The 13,615-nt window shown below is 32.5% G+C and overlaps 4 protein-coding genes and 1 long non-coding RNA gene across 7 annotated transcripts; 3 read left to right on the top strand and 2 right to left on the bottom strand.

Annotated features, from left to right (window-relative positions):
- The first annotated feature begins 285 nt into the window (after window positions 1–285).
- Sting (sting) lies at window positions 286–4,058 on the top strand. The gene is made up of 9 exons (XM_066284410.1): window positions 286–617; window positions 1,000–1,111; window positions 1,440–1,478; window positions 1,564–1,847; window positions 1,895–2,015; window positions 2,180–2,334; window positions 2,432–2,606; window positions 2,670–2,780; window positions 3,106–4,058. The coding sequence occupies exons 1-9, from the start codon at window positions 573–575 to the stop codon at window positions 3,186–3,188; spliced, it is 1,125 nt and encodes a 374-aa protein (XP_066140507.1). The 5' UTR covers window positions 286–572; the 3' UTR covers window positions 3,189–4,058.
- Window positions 3,634–6,854, bottom strand: LOC136340368 (glyceraldehyde-3-phosphate dehydrogenase 2). Its single transcript, XM_066284415.1, has 6 exons — window positions 6,727–6,854; window positions 5,193–5,449; window positions 4,865–5,050; window positions 4,425–4,584; window positions 4,176–4,363; window positions 3,634–4,119 (listed from the first exon to the last, which is right to left on the bottom strand). Exons 2-6 carry the CDS (start codon window positions 5,430–5,432, stop codon window positions 3,892–3,894), a joined length of 1,002 nt encoding a protein of 333 aa, XP_066140512.1. The 5' UTR covers window positions 5,433–5,449; window positions 6,727–6,854; the 3' UTR covers window positions 3,634–3,891.
- Window positions 6,855–6,975: 121 nt separating this feature from the next.
- On the top strand, window positions 6,976–8,156 carry LOC136340387 (uncharacterized). Its single transcript, XR_010732287.1, has 3 exons — window positions 6,976–7,113; window positions 7,378–7,525; window positions 7,581–8,156. It is a non-coding gene; the product is annotated as an uncharacterized lncRNA (long non-coding RNA).
- Window positions 8,157–8,346: 190 nt separating this feature from the next.
- LOC136340375 (transcription factor A, mitochondrial-like) lies at window positions 8,347–9,957 on the bottom strand. The gene is made up of 2 exons (XM_066284423.1): window positions 9,569–9,957; window positions 8,347–9,517 (listed from the first exon to the last, which is right to left on the bottom strand). Exons 1-2 carry the CDS (start codon window positions 9,634–9,636, stop codon window positions 8,824–8,826), a joined length of 762 nt encoding a protein of 253 aa, XP_066140520.1. The 5' UTR covers window positions 9,637–9,957; the 3' UTR covers window positions 8,347–8,823.
- LOC136340370 (solute carrier family 25 member 16-like) lies at window positions 9,401–13,046 on the top strand. 3 transcript variants are annotated; one of them, XM_066284418.1, is made up of 7 exons: window positions 9,401–9,507; window positions 10,593–10,748; window positions 10,804–10,900; window positions 11,274–11,425; window positions 11,526–11,726; window positions 11,970–12,186; window positions 12,424–13,046. In XM_066284418.1, exons 3-7 carry the CDS (start codon window positions 10,819–10,821, stop codon window positions 12,738–12,740), a joined length of 969 nt encoding a protein of 322 aa, XP_066140515.1. In that variant the 5' UTR covers window positions 9,401–9,507; window positions 10,593–10,748; window positions 10,804–10,818; the 3' UTR covers window positions 12,741–13,046. The 3 variants fall into 3 exon arrangements, with proteins under 3 accessions (XP_066140515.1, XP_066140514.1, XP_066140516.1); XM_066284417.1 differs by lacking the exon at window positions 9,401–9,507 and adding an exon at window positions 10,224–10,457; XM_066284419.1 differs by lacking the exon at window positions 9,401–9,507 and adding an exon at window positions 10,294–10,313.
- The last annotated feature ends 569 nt before the right edge of the window (window positions 13,047–13,615 follow it).

Genomic DNA, 13,615 nt, shown 5'->3' with positions numbered 1-13,615 from the left:
TAAACAACATGATTTTTTTTTTCAAATTTAAATAAGTCTGTATCAATTACCGTTTACTGGATCTGCGTGAAGGACATTCCATCTACACCGCGTCATGGCATTATGAGTATAAATCATAAGAATTGGACAAAAAGACATTTTCGTTACAGTTTAAACGATTAAGATGAAGTTAGGAACCTCCAGTTATAAACAAATAAATACTTATATTATCAATATATATATATATATATATAATCTGTCAAACGAATTTACATTTTAGTAGATGGAGATAAACAACGACTTATGTATTTTTTTACTTTCGTATTGAAATATCGAATTCGCTGGATTATTATCTTTATCTATATATATTTATTATAGTAGTGGCAATTTTTATGATAAGAATGATTCATGGAACGATTAAATGACTGCCAAGTTGCCTTATGCCTTATACAATAATTCATACATAGATTGTAAATTGTAGTCCATACTGAGAGTTTTTAACTCTGTGGGCAGGTACAGGGTCCTGAACTTGACCTTAACTTTAAATTCTTCATTGATTATTGTGCTTTTTGAAAGTGTGCAAGTAGGGAAACATGACAATCGGGGCATCAATATCTGAAGTAACATCTTTGAAAAGGGTTGGTATTGCTAATATTGATATGACACCTACTAGGGATATTACTTTCCCATTAGGCCTCATATCATGAAATCCTCACTCTTTTCATTCCCTTTTGTATCCGTGCAGAATACGCCATCCTCTATGGCCTACTAATTCACTAGGAGGGTCGTTGAAATTCTGACAATAGAGAAAAATAATTTATTTAATTCTGTTGGGTAATCAACAACAGGTAATATTCAGTTTCAGAGCCACATTGAAATTTAGTTTAAAATGTACCGTTTTGATGAAATCCATCAATCAGACCAGATTTCTCTTTTAATTTTTAGACCTATATATGTGGGGTGTGTATGGCTAGTTCTACAGTGCACATAACAACATTTAGTTTTTTAATTATTTTTTAGGTCTTTGTTAAAAAATTTAGAGACAAACATTTCTTTCCAAAGACAATACCAAAGAAACGAGAACATAAGAGTATAGTCGCATATATTGCCATATTGCTACTAATTATCACTGGTAAGCTCAAAGTATTGTTAGCCTAGTTTTTCAAACTCTTGGCGATTTTGCCATCAAGATATGTTCCATGAAAATTAAGAAATTGACCAATGCTGTGTCCTAATCTATTCGCTTCTATGGAAATTATTGTGCTGACAAAATCACAACAATTTTTTTTATTTATCAAAGTCATGGAAACTTTACCAAGAGATCCATTTCAATGGAAATGTTGAAATAAAGACAGTGCTGGCCAGTCTCTAGGTCTCCATGAAAATTTTCACTGGCCCCATACAAGAGTAAATTTACGAATTATTTGTACATCTTTAATTAACTAATGATTCTATTTTAGGACATTTTATCTTCTCCACTGATCCACATTCAATACCAAGTAAGTTTAATCTTTCTTTCCTGCTCAAAAAATTGAGTGCAAAGGTATGTTAATAAATACTTAACTATTGTAATTTATATAATAGGCCTCTACGCTTCACTCATCATATTTTACCTGCTAATAATTGTATTGCACCGAGGGATTCTGTTTTTATTTGAACTGGAACATAGCTTTTCAAGATACGATGGCGACAACTGGAGGATATTTAAAGCAGCCTTCTATTTTAATAATAAGATTATCCTGTTGGCTGTATTTTGTATATTGTATTTGGTCTATTATTTGACGAAACACGGTGTCCCACTTTTAAATGATAATTTATGGATTCTGGTCATCCCAAGTTTGTTTATCGTACACATATTATTCGATACGGTAAGTTGAAATAGAAGGTACAATAGTTCTCCAGGCATGTTTTTCAGGAAAACTACCCTCTTAACGATTCCTTGGTCATAGCCAAGGATAATGGATTGAATTATGGATCAGGGATGGCATATTCTTTTTTTTATGGTTACATAAATTACATATTGAACGACAAAATTGGTAGGTAGGCGATGCCTAACAAATTTTGATGGGTAATATACAAGAAGCGGTTTCATAAGCATAAACCTTATCGTCTTTGAATAAACAGATTACTTGTTTTGTGATCTAAATAATCTGGACAAAATCGAGCTTTATAAGCGACATCAAACTCAATTTATTTTCAGGACTTCCAAATAAACATTTAAAAGAAATGTTGGAAGACTACGAGTCCAAAAACGGCATTCGTTTTGAGGTTTATAAAATATTTCTCTTGATTCCTAAATCGCTCAAGTGCTTCGAAAGCCTTCAGGATTGTTCTAAGATTATGGAAATGAGAAGCGTAAGCATATTATAAAAATCTAAAGGTGTTTTGTTATTATTGCCAAATTATTTTTGGCGTATTAACTGACTGCATATTAATAATTTGGCCTTCACAGACTTTACTGGAGAAGAAAATTACAGTGGCGGGAGTCAGAGAGAGAGTATATAAGAATTCTGTATATACCATCCACGACACTTCCATGACGGATAAGCCGATTTACGTGTGCGCTGAATATACGACCCCAATAAAGACTTTCATGGAAGTTTACGGACATACAACTGCACATACAGGTTGAAAAGAAATAGTTAAAAGGACTTACATTTATCATTAACTTTTATTTGTTTTCTCAATAGATTACTACGATCGACAGAAAAACGAGATTTTGTTCCAGTTTTATTATACTTTGAGGCGAATTTTGGAACGTAACGGCATGGATGCGATATGTGAACTTGTATTTTATGAGGGTACGAACGTTGCAAAAGTTTTCCTTTGGTCACCGATTTAGCAGGGAAATGAAGGTTTATCGAAAATTGCGTGAAAAAGATATTATACTTTATGAATTAGTTCGCAAATTTCTTGATAAACTTTGTCGGTTTTACACTAACCTGAAGGTTCCAGAAGTTGGTTGATGTCTCAAATTTTTACTTTATTGTTAATTCCGTCAACCACTGACGATTGATTTTATTTTGCACAATTTTTTGCTTTGAGCTTTTACGCATATGATATTTCACTAATGAATTGTCAGTATAATGCCTCCTTAATGAAGTACATTTTTCTCTCGTATTACAGATATGGATGACAGACAGCAATACTATGACACGGGAAGAATTTTGTTGGAAAAAATTAATGAGATTAAAAAAAAAGAACAATAGTTATAACAGAATTAGGCAGCAAATTTGCTTGCAAAGAGCAATTTAATTTGTTTTATATTGTAAAACATTTTTCTGCGAATGCGTATAAATGCACCTGTTTCGTACATGTCCTTACTTATTAATAGTGCCTTCGAAAAAAAGTTTAAATTACCTTTATGACAAAAAAGGTATCTATTTTTAATGTAGACTTTTAAATTATGTTTAAACATATTTAATCCTTTAACTTATTACCTGCTTCTGTCCTCAACTAGTCCAAATTCATTGCAATTAAAAAATAATGAGTTTTGAATTAAATGTAGTTTTCGTTTATCTACAAGTCTTGATTTTTAAGGTAAAATTTAGTCACCAGTTTATTTTGTGTTCATTATTCATAGATAGAATCTTTATTTCTATTTCAAAGGCAAGCTTTATTAGGAAGAGGTTGCAAATTGTCATTATCACATCATAGAGTGCGTTTAAGATTTATTTCCAGTAAATAAATTAAATTTATAACAAAAACACAGGGTTTGACACAAAAAAACTTTCTACAAAACATAGATTTATATCTACTCAGCAAATTGTTTAAACCTATACTATGAATTCCGTTTACATTGGACCTAAAAAATAGTAAGTGATAATGAACTCGTGACAGGCTCTAACGACAAAATCTCTTGAGATTGTTTACTTCTTTGAACAGCTTTAAAACTTAGCCTAACGATAATACTTAAGCATCTTTTGTTTGAATATACTTGATCAAGTCAACAACACGGTTTGAGTATCCAAACTCATTGTCGTACCACGAAATCAGTTTGACGAAGTTGTTGTTGAGAGAAATACCGGCGGCGGCATCGAATACCGAACTATGAGTGTCGCTGATGAAATCGGAAGAAACCACTTGTTCGTCGGTGTATCCCAAAATTCCCTTAAGGGGCCCTTCGGCTGCTTCCTTGATCTGAAAAAAAGAAACCAGGATGCACTTTAAAATATTTGAAAAGTAGTAAAATATACCTTAGCTTTGATCTCATCGTAAGAAGCACCTTTGGCCAATCTGGCCGTTAAGTCAACAACAGACACATTGGCGACTGGAACTCTGAATGCCATCCCAGTTAATTTGCCATTGAGGTCAGGAATGACTTTGCCGACAGCTTTGGCAGCACCAGTCGAGGCGGGGATGATGTTTTGCTGAGCGCCACGACCTGAGGAGAAAAAATATTACTCGTTATTTCCGTTTTTCCACAAAAAGTATTGTGTGCCCACCATCTCTCCACAATTTTCCTGAAGGCCCATCAACAGTTTTTTGGGTGGCAGTAGTGGCATGCACAGTTGTCATGAGACCTTCAATAATCTGAAAGTTGTCATGGATAACTTTGGCCAAAGGAGCCAGACAGTTGGTGGTACATGAAGCATTGGAGATGACCTAGAACAAAAAATGTGTCAAAACGGCGATAAAAGTCTATCGCAATGTGATTGGAGATAAATCAAAACTAGAACTGAAAACAAAGTATCAAATCAATGCATTAAAAAAATATTCAATACTCTATAAAACCTGAAGAATTATGTCAAATAATCATGTTTGATATGAAATTTAAACTCATAATAATCAAATTAGATATTTAATCTGACAGTTCCAGAATGTTTTAATAACCTTTTGCTTTGTATGTAACACATTGATGAATCAAAACAATTTATCAGCTTACCTTATCAGCTGGGTTGTATTTGTCCAGATTTACTCCCACAACATACATGGGAGCATCAGCAGAGGGCGCGGAGATGATGACCTTCTTCGCGCCTCCCTCTAAATGGGCAGAAGCTTTTTCAATGGTAGTGAACACACCTGTAGACTCCACAATGTATTCGGCACCGGCTTTGCCCCATGGAATTGACTATAAACAATCATCAAACTATTAATATTATTATTATATATGTATATACACTATTATTAATAGCATGATTGTAATAATAACCATATTGAATCAATAACATGAGAAATTAAAAACATAAATAAGAAGTGTCTATATTAATTACCTTGGGGTCTTTTTCTTGGAAAACTTGGATAGATTTACCATTGACAACCAAGTTTCCATTTTCAATGCCTACGGTGCCCTTGAAGCGTCCGTGAGTAGAGTCGTATTTGAACAAATAGACCATATAATCGACGCTAATGAAGGGGTCGTTCACAGCCACAACTTCTGCACCCTTTTCGACGGCGGCTCTGAGAACGAGACGTCCAATACGGCCGAATCCGTTGATTCCAATCTTCGACATGTTTGATGAGAGTTAAGCTGCAAATAATTTATAAGAATAACTTCCATCATAAATTTGATTTGTGTAGAAAACTTTGACGATTAAAAAGTGTTACTGAAAAGAACAACACTTCATCCATTATTATATAAATATTTACAGTTGCATAGGCCGTACATTCTACATTTCAAAATTGAGGCCTCATACAAGATACCTAGCTCAAAGCAATTGTTGCATGTTTTTAGTTGAAATTATTCTTGAAGTAGTTAAAATAATTCCAGTGGAAAACACGAACGTTTTTGTATGTCTCATCTGACGCTCAAAAAAACATTGAAATAGTTTCTTCAAGTAACACTGAGACAATTATTGCACTAATATATATATATTGTAATTTAAACATTTAATTACTTACTTCAAAAACCAAAAAAATGGGCTAATTATCATCCTATCATATCATAGGACTTTAAAATGCCATTTTCTAACCTTTCTTGATATCCTATTATAAAACATGAAATATAGTGCAATGTTACCAGCCATTCAGCACAAATTTAAGTACCTGAGCTCAAAACAAGAAAAAAGCTCCTCCAAACACTGCCAGTATGTTTGTGTCTGCAATGGTTTCATCTTCAAAATTTAGGATGTTAAAACAAAACAACCCTGGTGTTTTCAAGAGTTCTTTAGTTATTTAGAAGATTGTATTCATGAACCCTATGGACATTTCTAGATGAACTTTAGTATGTACAAAAGACACTTCTCAAAACCGTAAATGGACGTCAAACTTTTAATGCATCAGTATCATGGACATTAGTACTTTTTTTGATACTTAATAGGTAAAAAAAGGTGTTATTTTTTAAAACTTTATTCTTCAAAAAACGGTTAGACATTAGACTGCAACTTATAATTACAGTCTAAACGAAATTAAGAGTAAATATTGAGATGTTGGCTCCAATAATGATAACTACAGAAAGGTCAAAGAGGTCAACGTTATACCGGCACCATTACTATACATAACTTATAGCTTTTTCACATATTTGTCTAACATTGCATAACTAAGAAAACAATAACAAAACTGAAAATTTTCATGTAACAATTCATACAACCGGTTAGATCGTTTGAATTTAAAATCTATATTCTCTAGGATACACCCAAAAATTTGGCTATCCAGAACATACGAAATGCGATACGCCAGATTAGATATTACGTGACCAACTGCTCTTTTCATCGGTGTCCCTATACTTAGCATTAATGTATTTACAAGTTTGTAACATAATATCAACTTAAATAAAGGCGTTTCGAAAATAAAATGCAGTTTACTTACCAAAAACTGTGTAAGAACAGGAAAAAAGTCACTCTTCGCCGGTCGGAAGGCAAGCTTTAAATGTCATTTGAAGGGCATCCTTCAGTATAAAAAGGAAATTTTATGATCACGTGACTATCCAGGATCCGTTAATTAACCGCGTGGCAAGATAAGGCTCTATCTTTGTCATAGATATGAAAAATAGCCTTACTGACAAAGAGAGCAATTGTCAGCATGTGAAGACACATGTGACTTTTCTCATGTCAACTTCAAAGTCATGTTAAAGAATATATTAATGTTTATTCTTTTAATGTTTGTTGTTGGTTTTCAATTTGGCAATTTTAATTTAAATTAAACAAACTTAAAGTGCATATATTAATACATCTTCGCAACGTACCATAATTTGAGGCAAGTGGGGCTTTTATAAGAAAATATGTATAACTGACTGATTAACTTGGGGGGCTGTTTATCGGGAAAAACGATATGGCTGAAGTCTTGTACTTTCTGAAGCTATTTGCTTATTATATAAAATGTAACAAAACCTCATGATTTACTACAAATCACAATAGCTATAAGACAAAGGAAAAGCAAATAAACCACACTTAATGCATTTTTTAAAGACAAGTTAGAAACTGAAGCAACAGTTGAAAAAATTATGTTTATTTTTTTCAGCTGAATTCTCATATTTCACATATTGTAAGCATGACAGATGTAGAAGCCAGACGAGTGGCAAGGAGAAGAAGAATATTAGAAAATTCTGAGAAAAGACTGCAGAGGATAACTGGTGTTGAACAGAGGAATGGAAGTTATGAGCTAGAAGGTACTTTACACATCTGATAAATTTTCTAATAGGCCTTTGAGCCATGTATTTCCAGGGTACAGTAGCTTGCATGATGGAAGTGAAACTAGCACTGAAACTTTTTCTGGCAATAACTTATCAATACAATCTAATGATGTTCCAAATTCTTGTGTCTCAATCAATAAACATGGACATTTAACATCTTTGAATCAGGATGCAACCATAGTTCGTAAAACCTCTGTGATCATTCAGCACCGTATATCAATTATTATCCTTCTTGCTTTTTTAATGAATGTTTTATTGTGCCTTTTTGAAAACCCCAGTAGTATCTTTTTAAATAAAATATTTGTTCCTTTATTGTGCTTCGAAGTAATAGTCCTATCTCAATCTCAGGAAGATGCTCCTAATGCCCAATTTAATTTCCTATTACTCATTCAAAATCAATCAAGGACGCGAATTAGTCACTTCTTGAAGTTGTTTTCTGTATTTAAAACTTTAATTAGTGATGTGTTAGTATATTTTTTTGTCTTTATGTGCATATTGTTTTTAAAGATTTATTTTCTTCAGCTTATTTATTGAAAGATCTAAGGTTTTTTACTGTAAAAAAATAGGTGTTTTGTTATTTTTTCAATAAAGATTTATATTTACTTACCATCTCAGTATAAAATTTTAATTGTGTTAGTTAAACCTATCCTGAATATTACATATTATTTTTAACAAATGAACAAACAATTAACTGCATTTAATATTTTTGCACTATGCAGATTTGTTTGTAAAGTACAATAATTGTAGCCTGATATATCTGGAATGTGGCTGAGCTTATATCTTACAAAGTAAACAACTTTTTGCAATATTTCAAGCATAATTTTTATTAAAGTGAGAAAGGTTCATTCAAATACTACACCACAAATTTATACATATAAAGAATACTATATCAGTTGGAAATAACTAAAGTAAATCATGTTAAAATTATAAAAAAAAATATACATTTTAAGCTTTTTATTCTCCATGAACAAAAATTAAAACTTAAAATATTTCTGTATTTTGCCAAACAAACCATTACTAACTGTAGAATCAGAATTTTGCTCCTTTGATTCATCAGTGTTTACCTCTTTTATCCGACTTTTTACTTCAGAAACTGCACTGTCTAAATTACTTTCGAAAGTTTTTACTTGATGAATAGTGTTCAAATCATTTTTATGTGAACTAAATTCTTTGTTGTCACAGTGTGTATTTTTTTCAGTAGATGCAGTTTCTGTCCACTTTGTGCCTTCACTTGTTGAGGCAGAAGATGATGTTAAGTGAAGACACTCGCGTCCCTATTCTGTTTTCCTGCTTTTTTCTTTACTTTTGGTCTTAATCTTAGATTTACTTTTCAATAAAGAATCTCTGACAAGGAAAGACTTTCCCTTTGCAATCATTCGATTCTCCCAACTCACAAGATCAGCATCATATTTTTCTTTGTTTTTTTGCCATTGCATTTGGTACTTTTGTTTTTCAGATTCAGGAAGTTTTGTCCATTTTTCTGTGATATCTCTCATTGAATCCACTACAGATTTCCCTTGGACAAAATTCTCTTTCAAGAATATAGCAAATGCAGTAACTGGTTTTTTAGGTTTTCCTTCAGCCTTATTTTCTAACTTCACTTTACGCTTTATTTTGTCTTTTTGTTTTTCCACTTTAATTTCCTTTAGAATTTTCTCGTGCTCAGGAGTTAACTGTGCATTATATTTAAAAAGTTTTTCATCATATATTTCCTTCTCTTCCAAAGCAGCTAATATATATGTTTCCTTTTCCTTGGCATTCAATTGAGACCATTGCTGAGAAAGTGTCTTTATTATTTCAATATTAGATAAAGATGGATTGGTTTTGACCAGTGCAGGGCGTTTTTCTGTTAGAAATTTGAAGTAAGCAGTTAATGGCCTTTTTGGTTTTTCAGGTATTTGTTGTGCTAGAGACTTAATATCATCTCTCAGTCCTACACATGAGATGTTGAAGTTTACGTAAGTGAACCTGAAATTAATGAGTTCTGTTGACTTTAAAAGGAATTGATTTGTAACTCACTTTTTGGTAAAATGGAGGTTGTTTGGATTAATCCAGCCAAAAGCTTTAAAGATGCTTTGGCCAGCCATAATTGTAGGAGATTCGTTTGCTGCTTCTAAAGTTTGTTAAATTTACAGAAATAAACATTTAACGCAAAGAATGCATTTCTGAACTTAAAATAATATCAATAAATATTAAATACAAACAGAATATAAAAAATTAAAATTTTCACGTTCATGTATGTGAGGTTATTATATTGCATTGTTGTCGAGTTCATAGAAATAACACATGCATGGAAGCACCGATTCCCCAAAGCTAACGAGTAGTTAGAACAATCCTCAGTACTCGTGTAACGTCAAGGTGATGTCTACTGCCTGGTGGTTCATTTAGTGAAATTTTTGAGACGTCATAATGACGTCAGCATCATCAACACGATTTTAAGGTGTTACTCTTTCGATTAAATTGCTACATTTGACATTGACACTTAATCGATACACTTGGCGCCAAATTTGAATTTGCGCTTAATAATGTCAGAGTAACTTTAAATTTTTATTGCTAATACTCAAAATTTAAAAATATAAAGTAAATTCGTGCCTTATCCATATTTCGAAAATATCGTCAAGTCGCAACAAAACACAAAAATTCTTCATATTTACTTGAAGTGGTTGTCAAGAAATGGTCTTAACCCCAAAAAAGAAAATTTTATTTTGATTTGTTACTGTTGATTTTTTCGTGGCGTTTTAGTTAAGTTTTTTGGCAACAAAATGTAAGATCAGGCCATTTCAAAAAATAAATGTGAACTTTGATCTACTTATTATTGCTCCCCTTGAAACACAATGATCTAATAATAAAATAAATATTTCATTATTTACCAAAGTGTTCTGTTGTTCACATTAGTCAATATTAAAATGTAAGGCTCGTGTCAATGATATCAAAACTTTTAATTTGAACAATTTTCCTATAAAGTTTAACAGCACCAACAATAAATATTAATACATAGCTTATTGGCAATGGGTGATTAAAGTAAACTTATTATATATTGTAGAGAAATTTCATAGCCTGCTTTTATACTGCAATAGCCACTAATGATGACACCAAGTGAAAGTTTTTACCAGTGCCGCATAAGTACTACGTTTCTCAAATTATTGAATGAACAATAGTTAAATATAGTGCAAAAGCTGATGGTTAATAAATATTAAAGGCAAGTATTCAGTTAATAATAATGATTAATTAAAATCTAACATGTTCAATATTAGGAATAAAGCCCAAAGATGAGCACTTTGAAAAGGGAAGTTTCATCTGGAGGACAAGGACTGCAGGTTGTAGTAATTTGCAAAAACCTTGCTAGTGGGGGTAAGTATTATGTGAACAGTTAAAGTTGAGTAGAGTTTTACTTTCCTTGACATTTCCCCTCCTCCCCCAAATATATAGGTTTGTCTTAACCAGAAAGCTGTTTAAGAATCCTTTTGAGCAATTCATAGTCCAGAATTTAACCCAATTTGAAAAATGAGATTGCACAGAAAAGTTTATCAAGTATTTGTGGATTGTTTTCTGATTTGTTGAATGTGTTTCAAGAACAACTTTTTCTAAATTTAATTGAATCTGTGACTTACTATTTTGGCAATATTCTCATAATGTTCATTGTAAAAGTAGCTTGAATCTTGTATATCCTAAGTTTTCTGGGATATATTGAATTAAAGAAATTTACAACAATTTTATGTTTCAGGCATTGCAGGAATGGTATCAAAAACAGTAGTGGCACCTTTAGATAGGGTGAAAATTTTGCTTCAAGCTCACAATCACCATCATACAAATCATGGGGTGCTCAGTGGACTAAAACATATAGTATCTAGAGAAGGATTTTTTGCTTTGTACAAGGTATTGATAAATTAACATAATTTTAGTGCTTTATACAGATGATTGCGGGGCTGGTCGCAGATATAGGGGTTTTTATAAAAAGGAAATTATATTTTTTTAGGGTAATAATGCCCAAATGGTCCGGATATTCCCTTATGCTGCTTGTCAATTTACATCGTTTGAGATTTTCAAGAAGTACCTGGATGGAATTTTTGGAGAAAAGTCTCATATTGATAAGTTTATTGCAGGAGCAGGTGCGGGGTTGACCGCAGTATTTTTGACTTATCCTTTGGATACTATTAGAGCAAGATTAGCGTTTCAAGTAAGTGATATCTGCAGGAATATGTAACATAAACAACTGAAAAAATAATATGACTTTTCATTTACACATGGAATGGACAAGCTGAAGTTTTGTATGTACTATGTGAATACATACACTACTTCCAAAGTAAATGACAATAATTGCACGTTTCTTTTTATCTTTGGCAAGTGTTGCGAACGACTGTTTTTCAAATTTTAAGAGAGTTTTAAATATAAATTCGTTAACATCGAAATTTCTTTCCAGGTAACTGGTGAACATGTATACACAGGTATTGTGCACACAGCCACGACAATATTTAAAGACGAAGGCGGATTTCGTGCACTCTATAGAGGTTTTACGCCCACAATAATGGGAATGGTCCCGTATGCGGGCTTATCATTTTATTGTTTCGAGTACCTGAAATACGGCTGTTTAAAATACTTACCAGCGTGGACCTCACGGCCACGTTCCAAGAACACAGGTATGTCCTATATGAATTTATTAGTTTCTATCTATATATTCTATATAATTATATTATCTATTAAATACAAAAGCAAAGCAACACAAGGGCACATTCAGACATCCCACAGAAGTACTTTTTTTGCCATTCCGAAATACTCTATTTCGATTCCGGAAATGCGGAAAATAAACTCCAGAATAAAAATTAAAACAAAGCTTTTTTTCAACAGAATAATATTACTAAACATTTGCTTTTCAGGCGGAGTGGTCCTCACTGTTCCAGCGAAACTTTTGTGCGGAGGTTTAGCGGGAGCCATAGCACAGAGCTTCAGCTATCCCCTGGATGTTACTAGAAGACGGATGCAGCTGGCCATGATGAAACCGGAGACGCAACATTTTGGCCATGGCATGATAAAGACGTTAAAGCACATTTACTCAGATCACGGTATTATCAAAGGCCTATACAGAGGCATGTCCATTAACTATATGAGAGCCACACCAATGGTGGCTACATCTTTTTCGACATATGAGCTGTGTAAGCAGTTTATGGGTCTAGATACAGGGGCGCCAATATGAGTTGTGAATTAACGCGCTCGTTACATTTGAGATTGATGATAGTATTTCTGGGTGGAAGTTGAAACCATGTTAAGTTCTTGTACGAAACGAAATGTAGATCACTTGAAAAGTTGAAAAATTAGATAATTAATGATATTTTCATGTATTTTCTAAAAAAAATTATTATGAGCCAATTGTGTGATACTATAATGTGATAGTTTTTCTGATTATTATGAAATGTGTTTAAGCTGTCTTTCAAATTGTTGTAAAATTAATGTTTTTTGTTCGATACTGAAAATTAAACGTTTATGCCTTTTTAATTATAAATCTTATGATGTATTTTTAACAACTATTATGTCTTTCGTTCTTCGAAAAATAATGGAGATTTTTAATGGTGTCCCAAAAAATTTGGTGCAATAATTGGTTTTTCTTGCAATTTTACGCTTTCCTGTGTCGCATACACGCTAAATTCAGTTTCAACTTATGGCCAGGATAAACTAAAAACGAGCACTGAAAGTACTTTTGATATAGCAATCTATTAATGTAGCGACCGTGTTATGTACATTAGGTAAATCTTTAAGCCGTATCTTATAGAAGTCTCTCTTTGTATTCTGACCTTTGGGGGGTAGGAAAAAAATCTCTTAATAGGGCTATTAAATAAAAGACTAACGATTGATTTTTTATGAGATTATTTAGACAGTTACCTTGTTTTGTATTTATTTTTTTATCTACTTAACATATTATAAAGAAAAACAAATTGAGCTTTTTTCTATAGTTAGTTTAGTCTTTCGTTTTCCGCTTGTTTGGACCTTTCACTAGGTTTCACATTTTGACAACCATATACAATGCATCCTCAATTGAGATTCCTGAACTAGTGGGAGCTGTGCAGCCGGTTA

Source organism: Euwallacea fornicatus, chromosome 7 (assembly GCF_040115645.1).
Source record: "Euwallacea fornicatus isolate EFF26 chromosome 7, ASM4011564v1, whole genome shotgun sequence".
Classification (NCBI taxonomy): domain Eukaryota; kingdom Metazoa; phylum Arthropoda; class Insecta; order Coleoptera; family Curculionidae; genus Euwallacea; species Euwallacea fornicatus.
Note: the sequence above shows the minus strand (reverse complement) of the source record. Positions and strands in the feature narration are given on the sequence as shown.